Raw genomic sequence first — 23,130 nt, 5'->3', positions numbered from 1 at the left:
ATCCATAGTTGCATGCTGAAAAACAAATTTTAATTTATGGGCTAAAGAACAACACATAAAAATTAGAAAATGTTTAGAATAAGATGATGAAAATACTACTTGTCGAAACTGAGATACAACAAAAATCCATTTGTCTATCTGGGAAACTTAGAACCCTAAGTGTTTATTAAAGCTTTAAGAATGTTTAGTAAAGAACTAAAAATTAATGAGTTAACTATACAATGTAAAGAGTTAGAAGAAGGAAGGAAGTAAAGTTGAGAAATACTAGTGAAGGAAAAAAGAGATGTAATTGGGACAACTAAGCCTAAGGTACTAAGTTGAAAAAACTAAGTTTGCTAAGATCGATAGAGGAGATAAAGAAGGCACAGGTGTATGAGAAATGAAAAAGGCTTAGGGCTACAGACAAAGTGACATTTTAAAGCTAAGGATGCAGTGAACAGCTTTTTGCCTTTAGATTGAAGAACAGGTAGATGGAAATTTCTAGCAAAATAAATTATCAAGATTGGTTGAAGAATAAGAAACTCGGTTAGATTGTAATTTTAAAATTTAAATTAATAGTTGGAAATTACCTATACCAAAATGAAATAAAGATACAAAAGCAAAAAAAAACAAACCCCAAGTGAAAATCCCAGATAGGCAATTTCTAGAAAACTTATGAAGAATCAGTAATTCCAGTGGCATACAAAATGTCATAGAAGATAGCAGAAAAAATCATTTTGCTGGCTACCGTAATCTTGATACCTCCCTCCTTAGGATAAGTGTAGTATCAGAAGGGAAACACACAGGCCACATCTCGCTAATGAACATGGCAATAAAATATTAAGTGAAATGTTAGTATTTGCTCAAAATAAAAAAACACTATGACTAATTAAGATTTGTCTGAGGAATATAAAAATGATTAAACACTAGAAGACCCGTAAGTGAAATTCATCACATTAACACATCGAAGGAGAAAAGCTCTATGTTCATCTCAGTGGGTGAAGGGAAAAAGTGTATGATAAAATTCAACACCTATTCTTGACAAAAATTCTTAGAAAACTAGGAATATAAGAGGACTTGCTTAATTTGAGTAAAGAGTGTTGGTTAAAAATTAGACATGGAAGTGTACATATGGCATGAGTTCAATTATATGAATTTCTAGAACAGATAAGATTACTTTGATAGCAGTCAGAGGTGTGAAGGGTACATTGACTCAAAGGGACACAAGGAAACTTTCTGAGATGATGGAAATGTTCTGTGTCTTAACTGGGATGGTGGTTATATGGAGATATTTAATAGGACTCATTGAATTATATATTTCACATCTGTGCATTTTATTGTACGTAAGCTATGCCTTAATAAAGTGGATTTTAAAAAGTCAATGTTGTTGACCTTTGAGCAACGTAGTTTTGAACTGTGCCAGCTCACTTATTCGTGGGTTTGGTTTTTTTTTTCCTTTGGTAAATATGTACTGCACCATCCATGGTTGACTGAATCTGTACATGCAGAAAAACTGATATGGAGTGCTGACTGTTGAGTTACAGACACATTTTTGATTCATGGAGGCTAGCACCTCTAACCTTGTTGTTCAAGGGTTGACTGTATATAAAAATCATTGCATTGTTCTGGAGAGGGTGTGGAGAAAAGTGAACCCTCCTACATTGTTGGTGGGAATGTAAATTGATACAGCCACTGTGGAAAACAGTATGGAGGTTCCTTAAAAAAACTAAAAATAGAGTTGCCATGTGATCCAGCAGTCCTACTTCTGAGCATATATTTGGAGAAAACTGTAATTTGAAAAGATACATTTACCCAGAACTATTTACAATAGCCAAGACATGGAAGCAACTTAAACGTCCATTGGCATATGAATAGATAAAGAAGATGCAGTGTATATGTACAATGGAATACTACTCAACCATGAAAAAGAATGAAATAATGTCATTTGCAACAACATGGATGGACCTAGAGATTATCATACTAAATAAAGTCAGAAAGAGACAAATACTATATATTATCAGTTACATGTGGAGCCTAAAATGTAATAACAAATGAACTTATTTACAAAACAGAAATAGACTCACAAACATAGAAAACAAATTTAGGGTTACCAAAGGGAAAAAGGGGTGGAGGAGGGGTAAATTAGGAGTTTGGGATTAGCAGATAAAAACTACTATATATAAAGTAGATAAACAACAAGGTCCTACTGTATAGTGCAGTGAACTATATTCAGTATCTTGTAGTAAAGCATAATGGAAAAGAAAAAAAAACATTGTGTTTCTTTATGCTAGGATCAATTTAATTGTGAAAAGCCACCCTTTAAAATGGCAACACAAACTACAAAATACCTAAGAAAGAGTAAAAAGGTGTGGGACCTTAATGGAGGAAATTGTAAGGCCCATATAATTCAAATTATAAGAAGGTATACTTGTGTTTATGAATGGAAGACACAGTATCATAAATGTCACTTTTCTTCTGCTTATTTATAAATCCAGTGTCATTCCAATGAAAATCCCAGGAGGTGAAAGAGAATTCACTTTATTGGATACCAGGACACATTCTGTCGCTTTAGTGGTTAAGACATGATGATGCTTGTCTCAGATATAGACTAATGGAAGGAAAGAAAGAAATCCTGGAACCGCAAGCAGCAGCTGTCATTACTAGGGAAAAGATTCAATACAGGGTGCTGGTATACTTGATTATTTCTTTAGGGAAGGGGAAGGTATCTACCTCACACTATGCACAAAAATGAATTACAAGTATGGAAAGCAAAGCTTTACACATTGACTCTTTTTAAAAGGTGACAGGGTATGGAAGGGTTTTTAAGATGGTACAAATGTGTACATATGATTTAAAATACTGATAAATTTGAGTATATTAAAGTGAAATAAGTATAAAGGCCATCAAAAGGCACTTGCTGGGTAAAGACGTATGTGGCATGTGTAATCAATGAAAGTATTATCCAGAATATATAAATAATTCCTGTGAATTAAGAAAAGATTGGTGTGTGTGAACAAATGATTCGAAGGAATAGAGACCTGAAAAGTCAGTAAACGTGAACATACATCCTCAGACTGTTCTTAGGGGGGAAGTGCTAAACGACAGCCCTCTGTGTTGCACCCATTCTTTTGACAGCAGTTTGAGGGACCAGGCAATGTGTTGGTGATACTGGGTAGCATGAGAACTGGTATCTCCCTGGTGGGAATGGCAGTTGGTATAACCACGTTGCTAGTACGTGGTGAAGTTGTATACGTGCGTGGCCTACTGTGCCGTGTTTCCACTCCTTGGTATATGTCCTAAGACAGTGACTGTCATGTGTATTTTGACAGACCCATGGTGGGAAATATATTTTACATGAGAACACAGACTGAGTTAAGATTTTCGAAATAATTGAGTGTGCTGTTTTCTACTGTATTTTCTTTTTCTATTTTTTCTTTTCTATTCTTTTAGAAAGATACTCTCAGGATCAACTAAATTGATTTCATGCTTATTAATGGTTCACAATCCTCAGTTTAGAGAAATGGCAGAGGGTAATATATGGTAAAATGTCTGTTTTAATTGTGTGTGTGTGTCTGTGTGAGAGAGAGAGAGAGAGAGAGCCAGAGACAGAGGGAGGCTGCAGTGTAAAATTTCTCACTTCGGGGATTCTCTTTTGAGCAAGAAGTTTGGAAGATTCTGCCCTTGAAGAGCTTTCATATACATATGAGAACGTATATGCCAGGCCACTCATGGCAGTTTGTAAGCGTGGAAAATTGAACACAATCTAGTCATTAAAAGGAGAATGGACAGTGAGCTGTGATAGAGCCATACAGTGGAATGCTGTATGACAACTAAAGTGAATGCTCTGGAGGTGAGGATTAGGTATGTATCAGCATGGATAGTTATAGCAGTGAGTGGAAAAAGCGAAGTGACATCAACAGTATTAAACTTACACATAAATTTATAAAATATGCACAACTTTATTGTATGGTTGTGACACATATCAAAACCATTAAATGACCGTGCGGGAAAGTCAAGGTAGTGATTATCTCTGAGAAGCAGGAGGAAAGGGAGTGGGGTCATAAAGGTGTTCTTCGGGGATTTTAGCTATCTCCATCTATCATGTCTTACGTCTTATATCTGATCATTTACTGCAGAATGCTGAGAGTTGACAGAGCTGGATGGGAGGACCAGAGGTGTTTCAATGTATTTTTTGTATGACTGAAGTATTTAATTTTTTAAAATAAATGCCTCATTCGCAATAAAACTACGATACCATGAGGAATAAGTAAATTTAATGAGATGTGTAGGAACTTTATGCAGAAAAGTAGACAACGTATTGTCTTCCTGGATGCAGGAGTCTTCCCTGTGTGTTTATCAATAATTTTTGTTACCATAATTCAAAAGAAAAATTGGACAACTTACTGGTGGGTATTAAGTCCAAAATAAATGGAAAGATCTCATTTTCGTAAGTAGGAATACTCAATGTGAATATGTTGGTTCTCCACAAATTAATATAAATTCATTGCACTTCCAATCAAAGTCCTATAGGGTTTTAGTGGAATTTGACAAGCTCAGATAACTGACAAGCTAATATGTAACATGAATTTGAAAAATAAGGCAAGGCTCAGATACCACACTTACTTCAAAGCAGTAGTAGTGGTGTCGATATGAACAAGTACACAAGTGAACAGAATGTAAAGCCCACGATTCAGACATTTATTTATAGGGGTTTGATATGTGACAGAGTGACATTTTGAATTACTAAAGAAAAATTGAACATTTAATAAATGATGCTGATACAATAGGCTGTCCCTACAGGAGCTATTTAGATCACCATCTCACCCCTTAAAGACAAATTCCAGATAAATTAGAAACCTAAATGTGAAAAGCAAAACTGAAATATCTGCAAGAATATCTGAGTGGGGGAGCAGTATCTTCATAAGATCAGGGTATCTCTTTGTGCTTCACATTTCTCGTTTGTAAATAATAGTACCCACACCACTGGATTCTTAGGAGATTTTAATGAACTAATGCTTACCTGACTCTTAGACCAGTGTCTTGTGTCATTGAATAAACACTTAATAAATGTTTCCTACTATATTTGGATGCAGAAAGGAATTTCTTTAAAAAGAAGCAAAGTTGTGTCATAAAAGATGTTAGATTAAAATATAAATTTGTATATGCTAAGAGACAGTGTAAAAAAAACGTTCTAAGGATTTGGAGAGGTTTTTTTTGTAATGTATATTCAGTGATAGGGTTTATATCAGAATATAAACAGTAAGCAGAGAACAGCACAGCTGAAGACTGCAGAGAAAATGAACTGTAGTTTAATAAGAAATGTAGAGGATGCTATTTGCAAAACTTTGTATACAGTTATTAATAGCTTGAAGGCTTTATTTGCTGGTTCCAGGTAATCAGACCTCTTACTTAACTGAAACTTTCCAGTGAGTAATCTTGGAATACCAATTTTACTAAAGTATCACTTGATAAACTTTCTTATTTAGTTGTAAAGGTAGTCTGCCTATTCTGTTGAAACCTGCATTGTGTAAGTATCACTTATTGCTGGAGTTAGGAACAGAGCTAGTGTCTGAATCTATTTTTCAATTCTTACAGATGTTTGGAAAAGAAATTCTTTAGTACAGAGCTTGCTGCCATGCTATTGAAGGAAATCTGTATGTTATGTAAATGACTCATTCACATTTTTGAATACAACTTGATCATAAATCTAATTTTCATCTTTTCTTACTCCATTTTGTCTTCAGTTTGGAACACAGAGAAATCGATACCTTGTAAAAACCTAAATTCATTGTGTTTACATTTCAAAACCATAGCCCAAATATGATATACCTTAGCTTTTTAAAATAAAACACTCAACTAATTAAAATGTATTATCAGCATTACTGAAAAGTCTTTATTTTATTGCATAATTGAAAAATTCTCCAGATATAATTAGCCAGGAGTCAGCCAGCCATAGTTACTAACATGACAAGTTACTGCTGGTAACTTCAAGTGATCACATAGTTCAAAGTAGTCATAACTGCTTTTCTGAGACACGAGACACTGAAATCATGCGGCATTACTAGGTCATGAGGTCGTTCAGATGAATGGGCTTAAACTTTTTGTATTTTCATTTCCACGAAGAAAAAAGTTGTAAAAGTTTTATAGCCGACTTTCAGATCCCCAAGAATACATCTTAACTCAGAAGAAACATTTCTCCTACAAAAGTGTAACAGAGAGCCTGTTTATTCAGATTCTTCCTAACACTGGGAATCGCTTTCATTTTTACTGATCATATAAAAATTTAGTTTTTATTCCTTTTTGTAGACTGAATTCTCATGAGTGAATTAATTGAACTAAAGGCTTAAGCACTTTCAGATTCTTGTTACATTTGCTTGTTCTATTAGTTTTTCACAAGGGACAGGGATCTCATATAACTCATGAAGAGTTGCAAGGATAAAATTGGCATGGGGCTGAAACAGTGCCTGGAGGGTCCGCAGACACCAAGCCTAGAGACCTGCACTGCTCTGCAGGGCTCTTGCCTGTGCCTTGCTTGGGTGTACCCTCTTATCTCTGTGCTGACTACCCTCTCTCCTGAGCCTCTGTCATATTTTCTGCCGCCCCCGGTCATGTGGTGAACACAGTTATGTACGTAAAGCCATGTATTAATACTGACCCTGTAACCTTAGCCTTCAGATTTGCCTCTGTCTCTGCGTTCTGAATAGTGATTACCACGCCATTCGCACTGCTCAGTTGCATTGCTTAGGAGCCATTATCTTTGAATCTTCCTTTTCCTTGGCCAGTAATGTAATGCGAATTTTTTCTGAAATCAGTGAAGTAATACTCCAACCATTAGCACTAACTTCTGTCTTCCATTTTTAAATCTGGGCTGGCCTAACTCTCCCCTCTCTCCTACCACATTGCTTCCTTGTACTCCATGTTCCAGCAATACCTACATTTTTCTTTGGTAACTTGTGAAATGTTTCCTGTCTTTAGAAAGTGTGCTGCACTTTCTGCTTGGTGTTGTCTCTCATGTGTCTCTTTCTGACTTCTGCTGTGGTGTCACTTTTGTGATACCTCTCCCTTCCAAAGGTTAAATTAATAAGCATGTTCTTTGTGCTTGGAGAAGACTGTCACATGGTATTGAGATTCACACAGTTGGCTCCACCAGAGCATGCTTTGTGGCACAGTAGGAGTTCAGCTGAGGTCAAAGGTAGCCGAGTACAGCTTTTGCTGCCCGGCTGTTTCAGATGTCTGCTTTGGTGGATTATTACATGTGTTTGATGTAGTTTTGTTTGCTTTATTTTGCCACCTTGTAGTTTTACATACTGTAGCATTTTTTAATCATAGTATTTGGTATACTACAATGTATAGCATTTTTGTATACACTTACTTATGTACATTTTTTTTAAGTAAATTATACTTACTTTTTTTTTTTTTTACAGCAACCTTGGCACCACTGCCCCAAATATATTTGTGATTGGATGTCATTTGGGCTCAATTTTTGTTCTCAAATAATAATTTTAACACCCTCCCCCACCACACACATCCCCGGCACTGTATCCCAGCATATGCTAGATGGGTTTGCAGAGGCTCGCCCCCAAGTTGTGGGCAGACACCTCTAGGCTTACATCTTTGGTCAGTTGCCAGCTCCTCCCTTCTGAGGTCTATAGTATATGCTGGCGTATTAAAGCTTTGAGAAGTTCTTAAATAAAGAAATCCTTTTAACTTCGATTATCTAGGAACTTCTTAGTGTATTTGTCCAGATGCTTTATAATTTTTTTTGAATTGTAATTTACGTGTGATAAATGCCCAAATTTTAAATGTTCAGTTCTGTGAGTCTTGATAATTATGTATTCACATATAATTACTTCTCAAAATAAAATAGGAAAAAATGTTATTGTCCCAGGAGGGCATTTGTGCCCTTGACCAGGCATTTCTGTGTTCTTCCCCTTTCCTGAGACCGTCGTTTTGACTTCTGTTACTAGATTAGTTTCCCTAGTTGTTGGAAGTCGTAAGTGGAATCGGTATATATTTTGTGTGTCTTTTGTCCAACATAATATTACTGAGATTCATCCATGTTGTGGGAGTGTATAAGTAGCTCACACATTTTTGAGCAGTAATTCCATTGTATGAATTTACCACTGTTTTATTTTTTCAGTTTTCTTGATACTAGGGCTGTTTTCCAGTTTGGGGCTGTTATGAATATGTCTACTATGAACATTCTTGTACAAGTCTCTTTTTGTGAACAGAAGTTTTTACTTTTATTTTATTTTGAATGTATATCTAGGAGTGGAATTGTGATGTAGGGTAGCTGTTTAACTTTTTAGGAGCTTGCCAGTTTTCCAAAGGCATTGCACCATTTTATACTCACATCAGCAGTGCTTTTGCTCTGCTCTTCCCTTTGAAGCAGGGGATCCTTCCTTGGGCCCTGGGTGTGGGAGGCTTTCCTGCATCTCCTCTACTGGTTGAAGGCTTTTGCTTCATACAAGGTAGCACTTAAAACGGAGGAGCTCTCTCCCATCTCTTGTTCCATGCCATTATTTTTCAAGAAAACTCATTTGAGGTCTTTGGGAAAGAAGTGAGTGAGTGCAGATTCCTCTTTTGCCTGGGTCTTCCTGGGATTCTTTACTGCCATTCTAGCTGACACTCATCTGTCATCTCTACTTTTATTTTTAATATTCAGCAGATTGACTATGGTATGTTTCCTTCGCATCTGTGGTTTGATATCTGCTATCATTTCTGAAACATTCTTGGCCATTATCTCTTAGGTTTTTTCTGCCCATTCTCTCTTTCATCTCCTTCTGAGTCTCCGATTAAACTCCACTTAAGGGAGGCCCAGATGACATTTGGTCTTGGATGTTCTAGGATTTTTCCATACTTTTTTTTTCTTTGTGTTTCAATCTGGGCACTTTAATTTGGCCTGTCTACAGGTTTACTGCTCACTTCTGTCTGTTACTAAATCCATCTAAAGAAATCTTTAATTTCTGATACTGTATTTTTCATTTTTAGCATTTGTCTGTGATCTTTTTTTATAACTTCACTGTGTATGATGACATTCTCTGTTTCCTTATTCTTGTTGTCTATTTCTTCCATCAGTTTTCACCATAATTATTTTAAAGTCTATGTCTGATAATCCAAAGATCTGGGCCCTCCCTGATCTGATTATATTAATACTTCCATCTTTTGACTATGGTTTGCTGCTCTCCCTGTCTTGTGATTTTTGATTCAGTGCTGAATATTTGTGTAAAACCAGTGTAGACTGAAGAATATGTTAATTTACTTTCCCCAAATGGCCCATCATTACTGTGGGGCTAAGTCAGTAAGACGTGTGTGTAGTTGTGCAAGTTCTGGGCTTATTTGCAACTTTAGTTTGATTAGTTCAGGTATTTTGAGAGTAGAATTAAAGCTTTACCTTCTGCACGATTGGCTGTCTTAGTGTAATTTCAGTTGTCTCCTTATGCTTTATATCTGAGTCCTCAGCTTTCTGAATGGTGGGTGATTTCTCTGCTTAAAGCCCAGCTCTTGGGTCCTTGGTCATTCTGGAGTTCTTTTTGCTCCCCAGTCCTGCCCTAGGCTGTTGTGCCTAGTGGGGTATCTCTCTGCTAGTAATACCTTCCAGTGTTCCCTCTCGGCAGTCCTTTCCTACCCCAGGCTTGGTGGTACAGTTTCGAGAGTGGGTAGAAGTTTTTGTCTCAGCTCTAGCTCTCCCGTCCCACCTCATTCCTTGGTAGCTGCATGTCTGGAGCCTCCTGAATTGATTTCTCTCACTTCTCCTGTCCATTTCCTCTCCCCTCACCTCCCCCCAACCCCCTCAAAGACAGGTCTGTTGCATTTGAGGAAGACCTTAAGCTTCGTAGGGTATCTCGCAGCTTTCCAGCCTTGTCCTCCAGCTTTTGGCATTTTTGCCCAACGCTTGGTGGAGACCTGAGGGACTGAGTGGTTGAGTGGGGCATGTTTGTTCCATGGAATCCTTGGAATTCTGATGTATCTTGTCAGCCTACCCGTTGCTGTTAAAATGTATTGAAATCTAGGCAGATTTCTCCTTACCCTCATCTGTGGTAGGATTATTCCTTCTTAGCCACTCCACCAGGAAAGAGACCATCTGTGGGCCCCTCTTCTATCAAGACTCAACACTTTCTGGAAATTAGTTCCACTGAGGTTACTTTGCATCTTTAACTTTGTGATGGGTTCAGAAAAAACATAATTTATTAGCTAATCTGACTTGTTTTGATTGCTAGAGTGTCTGCTGTGGCTTTCTACATGCTGATTAGAAGTGGATCTCCTTCGTGGAGTACTTTTGATATACAGTCTGGCAAATACCTGATAAAATTTGTTATCTCACTTCACTCTAGTTGGTTTTCTACAGTGTTTCGCGGAGCTAGGTTTCTAAATCTTTTCCGTTCTTCTGAAATCTGAACTCTCCACTTCCATCCTCAAGTGGTAAATGATCTTGTCTCTTACTTCGAGATTAAAGCCATTGACGTTAAGTTTTAATTGAGGGGCTTGTGAAGAGTGTGGGTAAAATTTATGGTAGAGGCTTAGAAAACGAGGCAAATGAAAAACTGGCATAATTAACTCTGGGGAAAAGAAAGAGTTGTACAAAAAAGGGAAACATTGTTATATAGTAGTTTACTACTAACATCATCAGGTACAAAACTACAGTTGGGAGATAATTATTTTTAAGGTTGGAGGAAAGCAAAAAAATAAATCCTCATTTTCCATAGAAAAATTGATATCTAAACTGGGTATTTTCAAAGGCTACCATTACTGAGGTATAAACAGCAAGAATGAAAGTTGAAAGATAGTAAAGAATTGTATCACGATGTGAGAAGAGGAGCTATGTTTGACTTTGTTCACTATGCATATTATTACTTAGATAAAAATGAAAATATATTTTTTAAAAGAGCCTTAATTAAAAATCTTCTCAGGGGGTGGTAAAATGAACCAAATCTTTTCTTCACAGACTCTCTTTACCTTTAGTTTTTTATTCTTATGCCTTTTCCTTTGTTATAACTTTAGATTTTACTTTATGATACTTAGTTATGAAAGTTTAAAACTTTGGAGAAATTGGGCTGGTAAATTTTTTAAAATATTTTTTTTCAGTTTTGAGAACAGATTGAAATTCTAAAAAAAATGAGGAAAACTTTCTATTGGTGAAAATATTTTCTTGATTTCATTAAAAATTAAAAATAAAGTAGTATGGGTGATGATTAACTTGTCCAGTGTTGATAAGAGATTTTACTTGCAAAATTATTATATTTGCCCACTTAGAGCACTGTCTTGTTTTTAGAATGATTTGTTTCCACAGTTCATTTCAATTAGTAAAGACATTTTCATGGGTGAAAAAGATAACTTCTATAAGTCTGTTGTGAAAGTAGTAATTTGAACTTCTGTTTCATTTTGTAATTTGATTTTGACACTGTATTGAAATTACTGTTGATTGTAAAGTTAGTCTCTAAATTACCCTTTCCATATCTTTTCTAGGTTAGATTAAAGAGGATATTTTCTTAGTGTGGATCACTGCCTTTGGTAAGAACATGTCGTCCATCTTGCCATTCACTCCACCAGTTGTGAAGAGACTGCTGGGCTGGAAGAAGTCAGCCGGTGGATCTGGAGGAGCAGGTGGAGGAGAGCAGAATGGACAGGAAGAGAAGTGGTGTGAGAAAGCAGTTAAAAGTTTGGTGAAGAAGCTAAAGAAAACAGGACGATTAGATGAGCTAGAGAAAGCCATCACCACTCAAAATTGTAATACTAAATGTGTTACCATACCAAGGTAAGTGTTGTTAGAGCAGAAGTTTGATGGCCATGCTGTTGAAAATTGCTTAAAGGAATCTGAAGGAAAGTTACTGAAATTTTGTTACTTTTCAAGTCACCTGTCAACCGTGATTATTAAAATATGACAGCTGTTTTTAACCTGTCATATTAATTTGTTTGACTCATTAAGACTTACTTATTTTGCAAATCATTTTCTTGAACAGCGAGAAAGTTTAATCAAGCAAAGTAAAACACTTAGGTTGTATTAAGTTTTATCTTCACTGTCTTCATTTACCTTCATTGCCCAAAGGCTTCATGGTATGTTATCCTAATCTCTCTGATAGAATGACATTTGAATAAAGATTCCAAGATGTTTCTATCCCTAGTGCAGTAGGGGCTGGCAGTTTTCTCCCCCCTTGGTCAAAACTTCAGTCAGTAAGGAGTTAACAGAAGCTGCTAACATTGCGATGAATTTTATATAGTTTTGTTTGAGTTTCAGCATTACTTCTAAGAAAACAGTATGTTAGGCAGCTTGCGAGGTGTCACAGGTAGTTAGAACCTCTCTTGAAGACCTACCTCTTGTATTAGAAAGACCTGTTACTTAAGAGGTTGAAGTTTTATTAGTATAAATTTAATCATTTATAGATCATTACCAATATCAGAGATACTATTTTTTAAAAAAAAGTGGCTAGTGGTTTTTAAGTGTTTTAATGTGCACAGCTATTTGTTACATTACAGGGTTTTGGGCAGTGACAATTTATAGCATTTCCGAAAACGATTATTTGCAGTGTCGTAGAAATAGGCAAGCATATGGCATATGAAACCATTCTACTTGACATGTTCCTAATGAGTTTTGGGAAATACACTCTGGGTGCTTGTTGATAATAGATCCCAGTAACGCCAGCCTGTCTGCTTGCAAATCCTGACACTAAAATGTGTCCTGCCTTGTTTGGTAGATTAATTATCCATTTCTCTTACCTTACTTGTTTTCATGTAATTTTTAAGTGAGTCACTTTTCTTAGTTTATTCTTTCGTTTAGAAATGCTTATGAGTGCTTACTGTATGCAAGAGACTGGTTTTAGGTACATGGGATACAGTAGGAACAAAACCCAAAGTTCCTACCCTCCTGAAGGATAGATGTACATAGGAAACAAGTGGACAAATTAATATAATTTGAAATGGTAATGAGTACAAAGAAAACAATGACTGAAAAAAAGCTGCTTCAGTTGGATTGTGACACTTAAGCTGAGCCTTCAGAAGTAGCAGCTAGCTGAGGGCAGTCTGCTAGGCAGAGGGAGGAGTGAGTGTAAAGATGCTGAGGTGGGCCTGGAGGATGTATTGTATTGCAGTAGAGGTGAAGTGATACAGAATGAGAACAAGGCTTGGAAGGAATCAGGTCATATAGGGCATCATAGGGCACTGTGGGAGTTTGAATTTTAGTCTGAATATAATAGAAGGCAAATAAAGTGGAAATATGGTTTTTAAGTGGATTTTTTAAGTTTAAAACCATTTTTAAAGGATTTTTTTTACATTTTTATTTTACAAAGATTATTCTGGCTGCTGGATACAAGTGGTTGGGGCAGGGAAGAGAGAAAGTGTGTGTGTGTGTGCGGGCGCGCGTGTGCGTGTGCACTCATGTTTGCAGTAGACTGGTATAGTGGTCTGGAAGCAAGGAAATCAAGAGGCTATTAAAGTAATACAAAACAGCGATGCCAGAGGCTGGGCTGGGGTGGCATGGTGCTAACACGTGAAGTGGACGGATTTGGATGGAAGTTGAACTTGACAGGACTTGCTAATGAATTGGCTAAGCGTAAGTCAAGCTGTATTTGTTGATTTGTCATTGTATAACTTCTGGTATTTCAGTTCAGTAAACATTTATTAAGTGCCCACTCCATGTGTGATGACTGGAGTTAAAGTATAGTCTTTGCTCTTGAGTTGCTTACTCTCTAGTAAGGGAGATAAACTTTAACAAATAAGGAAGATCATTTCGTAATGTGCAGTAAGTGTTCTGAAAGATGTATGCTCAGGGAGCTGTGTCCAGAGGAGGGGAGCCTTGCCTACTCTGCAGCTTGTGGAAAGTTCTCCTCCTGGATAGAGACTGGTTGAATCTTGATGGATGTAAAGGAGGAATTTAGTCAGGAGAAGCGCGATTCATCCAGATGGCACTGTGTGTTGAGAGCACGGTGGGAGGAGAGGATTGGTGAAGGGTGTCCTGGGAGGGCAAAGTGGGAGAGGAGAGACATGGCAGGTGTGAAAGGCTGTGTGTGTGAAGGTTATGCCATTTTTACTCATAAAAATAACTGCAAAAATTAAAAATAATGTATCAAAAACTAGAATTATAAAACCAAAATCACAAAATCATGACGAGGTAAGGTTTATTGCAGGAATGCAAGTGTGATTCCACTACAGGAGTTAATGTGAGAACTTGTGTATTTAAGAACACTGATCATCTTGATGGATCTAGAAAGGGCTTTCTATAAAATTCAGTGTTTATTCATGTTAACAAATTAGAAATAGGAGTCTTCTTAACTTGATAAAGCATACTTTTAAAAATGTTAACACTTAATATGAAACTTAAGAAATACACCAAATTATTAATAGTGGTTATTGGTAGATTATCTGAAAAAAGAAATCTCTTGTAATTTTTTCCTAATACTTATATATAAAAATCTGTGTTACTGTTATAGTCAGCACAATTATATGCTTAAATAGGACTTTTGGGCAATACTTAGACTATTCTTGTCTACCTTTTTTTACCCTTTAAGTCAATTTTTCAGTTAATGGGCAATTATATTTTTATTTTTATTTTCTTAACATTCTAATACATGTATTTATATCTGTTTTTTTTTAAAAAAGTATGTTCCTTAACAACATAAAGTAGTATGTGTACATGATTCTAAATCCAAACACAGATTATACAGTGGAAAACTGTCTGCCTCCTACACCTGTTGTCACCCTTCTCACCCAGGTGTGTTTCTAGTGTCTTGTATGTTTCCAGGAGAATGTGTTTCTTTTTAATGCTGTCACTGACGTTTGGATTTTGTTTTCCATCTTCTAAATTTTTAAACATCAGAGTAATTGATGCAAACTTTTTTTTCGTATTTCAGTTTATTAGGTAGAATTGTTACAGTTTGACTGCACATATTACAATATATTGCATGTAAATATATATACACATAATTGACTTAAACCTTATGCAGATTGTCAACTTTTGTTTTTAATGTCATATTCCTACTCTTTTACTTCTCTGGATAATCCAGGAAGAATTACAGAAAAGTCTTTTAAAATCCAAACAGTGGTAGCCTTCAATTCAGTCTTGCTTTACATCTTATCTGGTATTTAGGCTAAAAGGACTGGATCCCACGTGTCTCGTACACTGTTTTTTATATTCTTTTTGTTTTTCTTGTTTCAGTTTGGATATTTTCTGTTGGCTTCACTTTGAGTTTACTGGTCCTGTTTTGTGCTGTGTCCAGTCTTCTGTTAAACACATCCCATAAGTTCTTAATTTCAAATATATTTTTCATTTTTAGTATATTTCTTTGGCGTTATAGATTCGTAATCGCTATTGAAATTCGTGTTTTTTCCTATTTTCCTGAATTCTTTAATATATTTATAATAGTTATTTTATGGTTCCTGTCATCTCTGATATCTGGATCATCTTTCAGTCCGCTTCTGTTATTGTCTGTTCGTTCTTTTATCATCACATTTTCCTGCCTCTTCATATGCGGTGCAGTTTTGATTGTATGTCATAGGTTGCATATAAGAGAATTATAGATGCTGCAAATGATACTATCCCCAAAGAGTAATTGGCCTTTCCTATGTCAGGTAGATAGAGAGGCTGATCACCTCAATCTTACCAGGGAATGACCTGGGTTGAGGCTTGGTGGCCATTTTAATTTGATTTAGTCTACCCCTGGCACATACCTTTTCTGCAAATAAGGCTCTCCTAGGATTTTGAAAGAAAGCCTGGCAGGTCTCTGTCCTTCAGACACTATGGGGGGGGGTTCACCTCTACCCTTCTTTCCATAGTTGGAGTCTGGCTGCTAAGCCCCCCGCTGCTTGCGCCTTCAAAATCAGGCAGACACCTTTGAGGGAGGAGACTCTTGGGACTGTCAAAGTTTTGACGGTTATTTTCTTCAGTGGAGTTTCTCTTCCCAGACCAAGCCTGATCCTCAGCCTGTGCCTAGAATCTGCAGATGACCCCAGAGAAGGAAATGACAGACGCCAGTCAGTTTACTAGAAATGTTCCCTCTTCTCACAGTTTTTGTTCGTTTAGATCTATTTACTTTGATGGTTCTCCATTGGCTTTGAACTGGGTTTTTTTTGTTGTTGCTGTTGCTGTTAATCTTTCCCCTGTAGTTGTTGCAACAGGGAACATTAGCCTACTGTGACCTGCTTATATTACCTGGAAGTAAAATTGTAACGGTAGTTAAAGTGGAACTCTTCTCACTTTATTCAGCGACCCTAAATCTGAGAACAATAGATTGCAAGTAACTGACACTTAGCCTTGTGGTGCGATACCATTCATGCAGGATTTGCAGAGAGGTTTCCCTGAGGTGACTATTGCTGCTGTTAACCCGTCACTCACCTCTGAGCCATATAAAGAAAATAGAAGAGTTCATCAGAGGGATCCCATGTGAGAGCTTTGGAGAGAGTACTGCATGCTGTGATATTTCCCCTTCCTTCATCCAGCCTGGGGGCTTCAGGGGGAGATTCTCCGTTGAACATGACGTTTGGGAGACAAATAGACTGGTACCTTGCTGTCACCTGAAAAAGACGAAAAAGTCAGAGAGCAGCTGGAGGTGCTCCTGTGTCAGTGGAATGAAGGAAGGGCTCTGTGGGAATGGCCTGCACATTCAGAGTTCAGTGCGTCAGTGATGCAGGAGTTTCCCATGGGCCAGGTGCACTTTCCTAAGGTAGCTGAAGTTGACTTGTCTTGAAAAGATCGACTTGGAGAGTCAAAGTGACCCATGCTGACCAGCTAGAGAAGTTTGCAACAGGAGCGAACTACAGGGAAGAGGTAGCATTTGGGCTTCTGATGTTGACCAGGTTACCCGATCACCTTGTTAACTGTCACATCAGATTTCAGTCAAGTCAGTCTGATAAGGCTGTTCCCTTTTCCTCTAAAGCCCCTTCTTGCTATTCCAGAACCTCACAGGGCCCTTAAGAATAACAGCTCAGGAGTCCTAGAGGGGGTGAGGGTAGCAAAATTAAATGAGAGAATAAAGTTTTGATTTAGATCCAGGTAAATTTTTAATTTCTGCAAAGAGGTTTATTGTTAATACATATATCTACTTGGGTATGACTATAGAATAGCCATGGGATCTCTTTGAGATTTTATGTTGAAAGGAGGAAAACAGTTTGACAAGAGCTTGTTTGAGGGTAATGATATGGGAGGGCTCACAAAGTCCAGTGTTTTGAATAAATTGTCTGTATTCTCCTTTGGAAAACTTGGGAATCCAAATTTAGTGCTGCTGGGGACAGGTAGAATATTTGGGGAGAGGAGGAATTCTGCACAAAGTATGTACCATTTTAACAAAACAAAACATCTTTTTCTAAACATAAAGTATCTGACCATATACCTGTTAAATTATCCAATGACACTTTATTTCTAAAGAGTCTATTTTATAACTAGAGTTTTCTTCTATTACTGTCACATTTTTCCCCTTGAACTTAGATTACTCTCCTCCAAATCCAACATTCTTTAGCTTTGCTTTTGAGTTAAAATGGGAAGCACTGTGAAATAGTTGTCTTGAGGCTCTTATGAAACTATGATCATGAATAATGCTTAAATTAGAACTGAAATATATACAATTTTTGATTAACTCCCTCATCCCAGACTTTTTTCTTTTATGAACTTTGCTTATCTTTATGGCTTTATATTTATGTAAGAGGGTGCAATTTTTCCCTAACTTGATTTACTCTGAGTTTGCTAGGCCAGTGGGGGAGAGGAGGTTAAGGAAGGCTATATTTGTTTTAAGGATGTTGTAAAAGTTCAGAGTCAGATACTAAACACAAATTTATAATGAAAAATAACTTAAGTAACTTAAAAGAATTTTTCCCCATAGTTTTTATGTGATGGCTTATATAATTGGCATTAACAGTAAAATGTTAGTCTGTGTACATTACTTAAACATTTTAACCTGTACATGTAGAAGCACATTGTCAACTTTAAGGTGCTATACAAATGTGAGTTAATTTTTATGTTTCGTGCATTTAATTTAAGAAATTAGAATGACCATATACTTATATTTTCTGTTAGGATTTCTTTTGTCATTTAGGATAATACTTTTATAATTATTAAAAACATGAAATACATATTAAAATAAGTATTCCTGGGCCTATTTTAGTGTTAGCTTTTTTTTTCAAGTAAAAAGCTTGTTTTTTGGAAGGACTTGAAATATCAAAATCAGAAGCAGCTATTTTTAGAATTGATATTTAAATCTTTTCAGTGATAGGGACTAGTTTACTTGTGTGGGAGACTTTTTTTTTTTAATTTTTCCAAAGACAGTAGACACATCTAGCAAAATCTCACAGTAGTATTTTTAACAAGGTGGAATTTTTTTTAGTCATTACCTGGTCTTTTCTTTTGCTTCTAAGAGCTGTTTGAAACCAAAGAATAAGAGTATCAGTTTTATCTGACAGAACTCTGACTTTGGAAATTCTCTTGTGTTGTCGTTCCCCCCCCCCCGCCCCCCACGTTTTAATTTGGGAGTGGCTCTACTCATTTCCTCATTCACACATTCAAGAATTTTTTTTTCCCTGAGAAAATAAATCTTATAAAGAAATTTCTAGTTTTTATAATTAAGCACATTTATAAATATTTTACTTATCTGGGCTACTATACCAAAGTTATTTAAATTTTGGCTGTGTTTTTATTTTTAGTAAACTATATTAGAGGCAGAATAGTGCTACTAATTAAGAATGCCGCTCTCTCCGTGCCAGCTACTAGCTGTGTGACCTTAGACATGTTACTTTATCTCTGTGCTTCCATTATCTTACTTGTCAAATGGGGTAACAATGCCTAATTTGTAAGTTGTTGGAGCATTAAGTGGTTTAATATGTATGAGGGCTTAGTGCTATGCCTAATACATAGTAAGTGCTTAGTTAGTATGAACTACATGTGGGATGGATCCCTCCCAAATTTGATTTTGATGTGAGACTGATAAAGCTAAACATGTACTGAGAGGGCATGAAAAAGATTACTGCTCATGTAATGAGGCTTTCTTGGGGAAAGCAAGGCAGGTTCCCAAACTGGTCCAAAAATTACTTGAGAAAACAGTGATAGACGTGGGGCTAGGATAGCAGTTCCTACCTCTTGTGTGTGCCCAAGTTTTGCCTGGTTTAAAATTCCCACTAGCCCCAAGGGAGGGGGCTTGAGACTATCAACAGTCAGTATCAGAAATGGAGTCCCATTCCTCATTAAACTTAAACAGGATAAGTGAAAATTAAACCACAGCTAGGTGCATCATAGTCAAACCCACAAAAGAGAAAATCTTGAAAGCAGCTAGTGAAAAGTGTTACCTACTGGGGAATGGGGAGGACAGGTGACCTTTCATCAGAAGCAAGGGGGCCAGAAGATTATAAAGTGATGTCTTTGAGAAGCCATAACCATAAATGTGTATTTGCTTAATAAAAAAAAAAGCTTCAAAATACATGGTCTAAAACTTCATGGAATTAATGGATCAAATTTGCAGTTATAGTTGGAGAGTTCAGTTAGACCAAAAAAAATGAATAAAGACATAGAAGACCTAAATTATACTATTGAACACTTATTTGATATTTATAGAATACTAAATCTAAAATCAAGATAATACAGTCTTTCAAGTGCTCATGGTAACCTCGCCAGCAAAGACTGCAGGGCACAAGTCTCAATAAATATTAAAAGATTGAGTATGGCAAGTATGTTTTCTGCCAGCAATTGAACAACCTTAGAAACCAGTGCCAGTAAGATATGTACTAAAAAATGGAGATTAACACAATTCTTTGACCCATGGGTTATTTAGAAGAAAACCATGAGGGAAAATGTTTTTCAAACTAAATGATAATAAAACAACAACGTATCAAATAAGTGAGATACAGCTAAAACAGTGCTTAAGGGGAAATTTATAGCGTTAAAAATTATACTAAAAAAGAAAAGTTATCTAAGACTTCACCTAAAAAGCTAGGAAAAAAGGTCAAAGAGCATAGGAAGTAGAAGAATTATTAAAAATAAGAGCAGAAAATTGATGATTAGAAAAGGGACAACAGAGACAGTCAAAAATTGATTCTTTAGAAAGATCAATAAGATTGATAAATTCCTGTAATATTGATGGAGGAATGAAAAAGTGAGAGAGCCTATAACCATAAATTACTTAAACAACTTTATGCCAATTTATTACTAGATTTACTTAAAAACATGTTACCCCAGCAAGGGCAAGAGGGAATGGAATATTTGGAAACCCCTATATCAATTAAAGAAATTGAGTTCATAATCAAAACCTTGCTGATGAGTGAGGGGAGAATTCTGGCATGGAGAAAACTACAGAAGAGGAGCCCCAGATTCTGCTTAAAAACTTGGCTAAAGTCACTAGTCTGACCCCTAAATCCACATGTGTGTGGGGTGGACTTAGTACAGTCTCGCTGAAGGTAAAAAACTGATTTGAATTATTCAAAGACAGAATTTACAGTTTGAGTGCAAACAAGTTAATTGCGTGCCGAAACAGAGGCAGTTAACACTTACCGGAAGAATATAATGGAATCTGGTACTTCCACCATGTAATGTTCACAGTGTCTAGCATACAGTCATAAATTACTAAACATGAAGAACAAAGAACATGTAGCCCTCTCAGGAGGAGACCAGTGGAGACCAACCCTGAGATAACCTTCAAATTGGAACTACCATGTAATAAATTAACAGAAATATCATATTTAGGAATTGAAACACTCAATAGTATTGTTAGTTCTCTCCCAGTTTATCTAAATCAAATCAATTTCTCATGAAACCCTAAAAAATGTAAATTTATTTTTCACAGACTATACAGACTGACCCTAAAATTTACGTGGTAATATATAGGACCTAGAATACCCAAAGCAATCTTGAAAAAAGATCAGCAAAATTAGAAGACTTAAATTATCTGACTTCAAGACTTACCATTGAAGCCACAGTAATCATACATTGTGATTCTGATATAAAAACAAACAGATAAATGAGATAAAATAGAGAACCCCAGAATAGATACTTATACTTAGGTAGTTACTTGATTTTTGACAGAGATGCCATAGCAATCCAGTAGGGACAGGTAAGTCTTTTCAGCAACTAATACTGGAAGAACTGGATATCCACATGGAAGAGTAAACATTGGCCCCACCCTGCACCATTCAAAAAAAAAATTAATTCCGGATGGATCACAATTCTCATCTAAAAGCTAAAACTATAAAGCTTTTTATAGGAGAATATACTTGTGACTAGGAAGTAGGCAAAGGGCTTTTTTCTTAAAGGATATGGAGAGCAATAAGAGGAAGTTACTAAGTTAGGCATCATCAGTGTTTAAAAAGCATTTCATCAAAAAACATTAAGAAATGAATAGAGTGGAAGAAAATATTTGCAAACCTATTTCTGACAAGAGGATTGTACCCACACTTAATAAAGAATTTCTATAACTCAGTAGTGAAAAGGAGAATAGCCTGATTTTAAAAATGGGCAGAAGATTTGGATGCATCACAAGAGACGGTATACAGAGGGCCACTGAGCAGCCAGAAAGTGTGCAGTATTGCTAGGCATCAGGGAAACACTAATTGTGAAACCGCAATGAAGTACCATGCACAACCACTCCAATGGCCTACCCTGAAAAAAGCCAGATCAGTGATTGCCGTTGAGGGGAGGGAGGGGATGACAGAAATTGAGAAAGGATAGGAAGGGCTTCCTGGCAGGGTTCAGGGTTCCCAATTTATGCATTTGATAAAACTCACAAAATAGTATAATTAAGATTTGTTTTACACTGTAAATTTTACCTCAAAAAGTGAACGGCGAACTCTAGATAACAATAGACACATGATTAAGTGTCTTAAGTTTGAAGTATGTGCAACTTAATTTTTAATGTATCAAAAAATGAGATGTTTTGATAAATAGAAGCAAGAACAGCACAGGTCAGGGCCTTTATTGGAGTTTTCCAGGGAAATAATGACAGTGCTGGGTAGATTTGCTGAGTAAGTTTCGGACTGGGAGTGCGAGGGATTTCGGCCAGTCTCTGGGCTGTAGGGTGGCTCCTGCTTGCCTAGTACCTAGCCCTAGGGTGAGGTAGGGCCGGAAGCACACAGACTTGGTGTGGCAGTTTGACTAAGTAGCTAGGGTTGTGAGCTCTGGATTGGTTGGTTGTGTTTCTAAGTGAGCTCTCGAGGGAATCTCTTGCCGTCTCTAGACCTGGGAGGGGAAGTCTCTCCAAGGTCAAAGCCCCAAATGCCAGAGTATCAAGGATAGAGAAAATAGGAAAAGATAGTTAATACATATTTCAGTAAAGTTTGAAACTATGGATTTTCAGCCTTCATTCTTCAAAAGTGTACCTTGGAAAATTTAGGCTCTTAAGCCAGCCAGAAGTGGATATAAATCCTGGCTAGTGTCTCAATAGCTTTGTGGCCTTTTGACTTATTTAACTGCTCACATTTATTTCTTTATTTGAAAATAATGGTCCAGTTAATTCACTTATGGGCTGATAAGAGTATAAATGAGATAATACATCTGAGGCACTTTGAATAGTACCAGGTACATAACAAATGCTTTTTTTTTTAATACTTAGAACTGAATTTTTAGACCGTCCTTAAGTCAGGCAGTCAGATAAATTCACTAAATGTCGAGCTGTTGTATGTGGGATGGTGATATCACTATGATTAATTTTATAGTCGATAATATAATGTAATACTTTCTTTAGGATATATAGATTTCACCTACCAAGTATTTTTATTGGTTTACCATTTTCAGACCCATCCTTCTCATCATTACTCTTGTCAACAGCTGAATATTGTGCAGGTTGAGGCTTTTCATCTTCTAGTAATGTACAGACGTTTCTTGTGGACCTCCCTTAATATTGCTTAAATGTATAGAAACATAGTTTATTGTAAACTTAATGCTTATGAAAAGGCTAATTTATACTGAGTTCTGTAACCAAGAAAATTCTAACGTTAAGTTAATGAATGAGGCCGTTTTTGTTAATACTGATTTTCTGTTCCCATTGTGATTGTGGTGCTGAGTGCTACCCGTGACTGAGGCTCTTTTTAGGTCAGTATAGTACCATGTTGTCCTGTGTTGCTAAATTCTCTACCTCTTTTCTCTAAAACTGCTATGAAGCGTAGTTTATTTAGCACAGCCTGATCTCACTTAGCCTTTTCAGTGTGATGCCATCATTTACGTGTAAGTCAATCTCCCTGCTTACCTTTGGT

General features: G+C 36.5%; 1 protein-coding gene across 6 annotated transcripts in view; it reads left to right on the top strand.

Moving 5' to 3' along the window:
- The window catches only part of SMAD2 (SMAD family member 2), a 72,761-nt gene that overhangs the window by 12,698 nt on the left and 36,933 nt on the right, over positions 1 to 23,130 (top strand). For all 6 annotated transcript variants that reach the window (XM_072952314.1, XM_072952312.1, XM_072952315.1 and 3 more), the window contains one exon: positions 11,446 to 11,734. In XM_072952314.1, the coding sequence (XP_072808415.1) occupies positions 11,499 to 11,734 (236 nt within the window). In that variant the 5' untranslated portion in view covers positions 11,446 to 11,498. The remainder of the gene's footprint in view (positions 1 to 11,445; positions 11,735 to 23,130) is intronic.

Source organism: Vicugna pacos, chromosome 30 (genome assembly GCF_048564905.1).
Source record: "Vicugna pacos chromosome 30, VicPac4, whole genome shotgun sequence".
In the NCBI taxonomy this organism is placed as follows: Eukaryota; Metazoa; Chordata; class Mammalia; order Artiodactyla; family Camelidae; genus Vicugna; species Vicugna pacos.
This window is presented reverse-complemented; position numbering and strand designations above follow the sequence as displayed.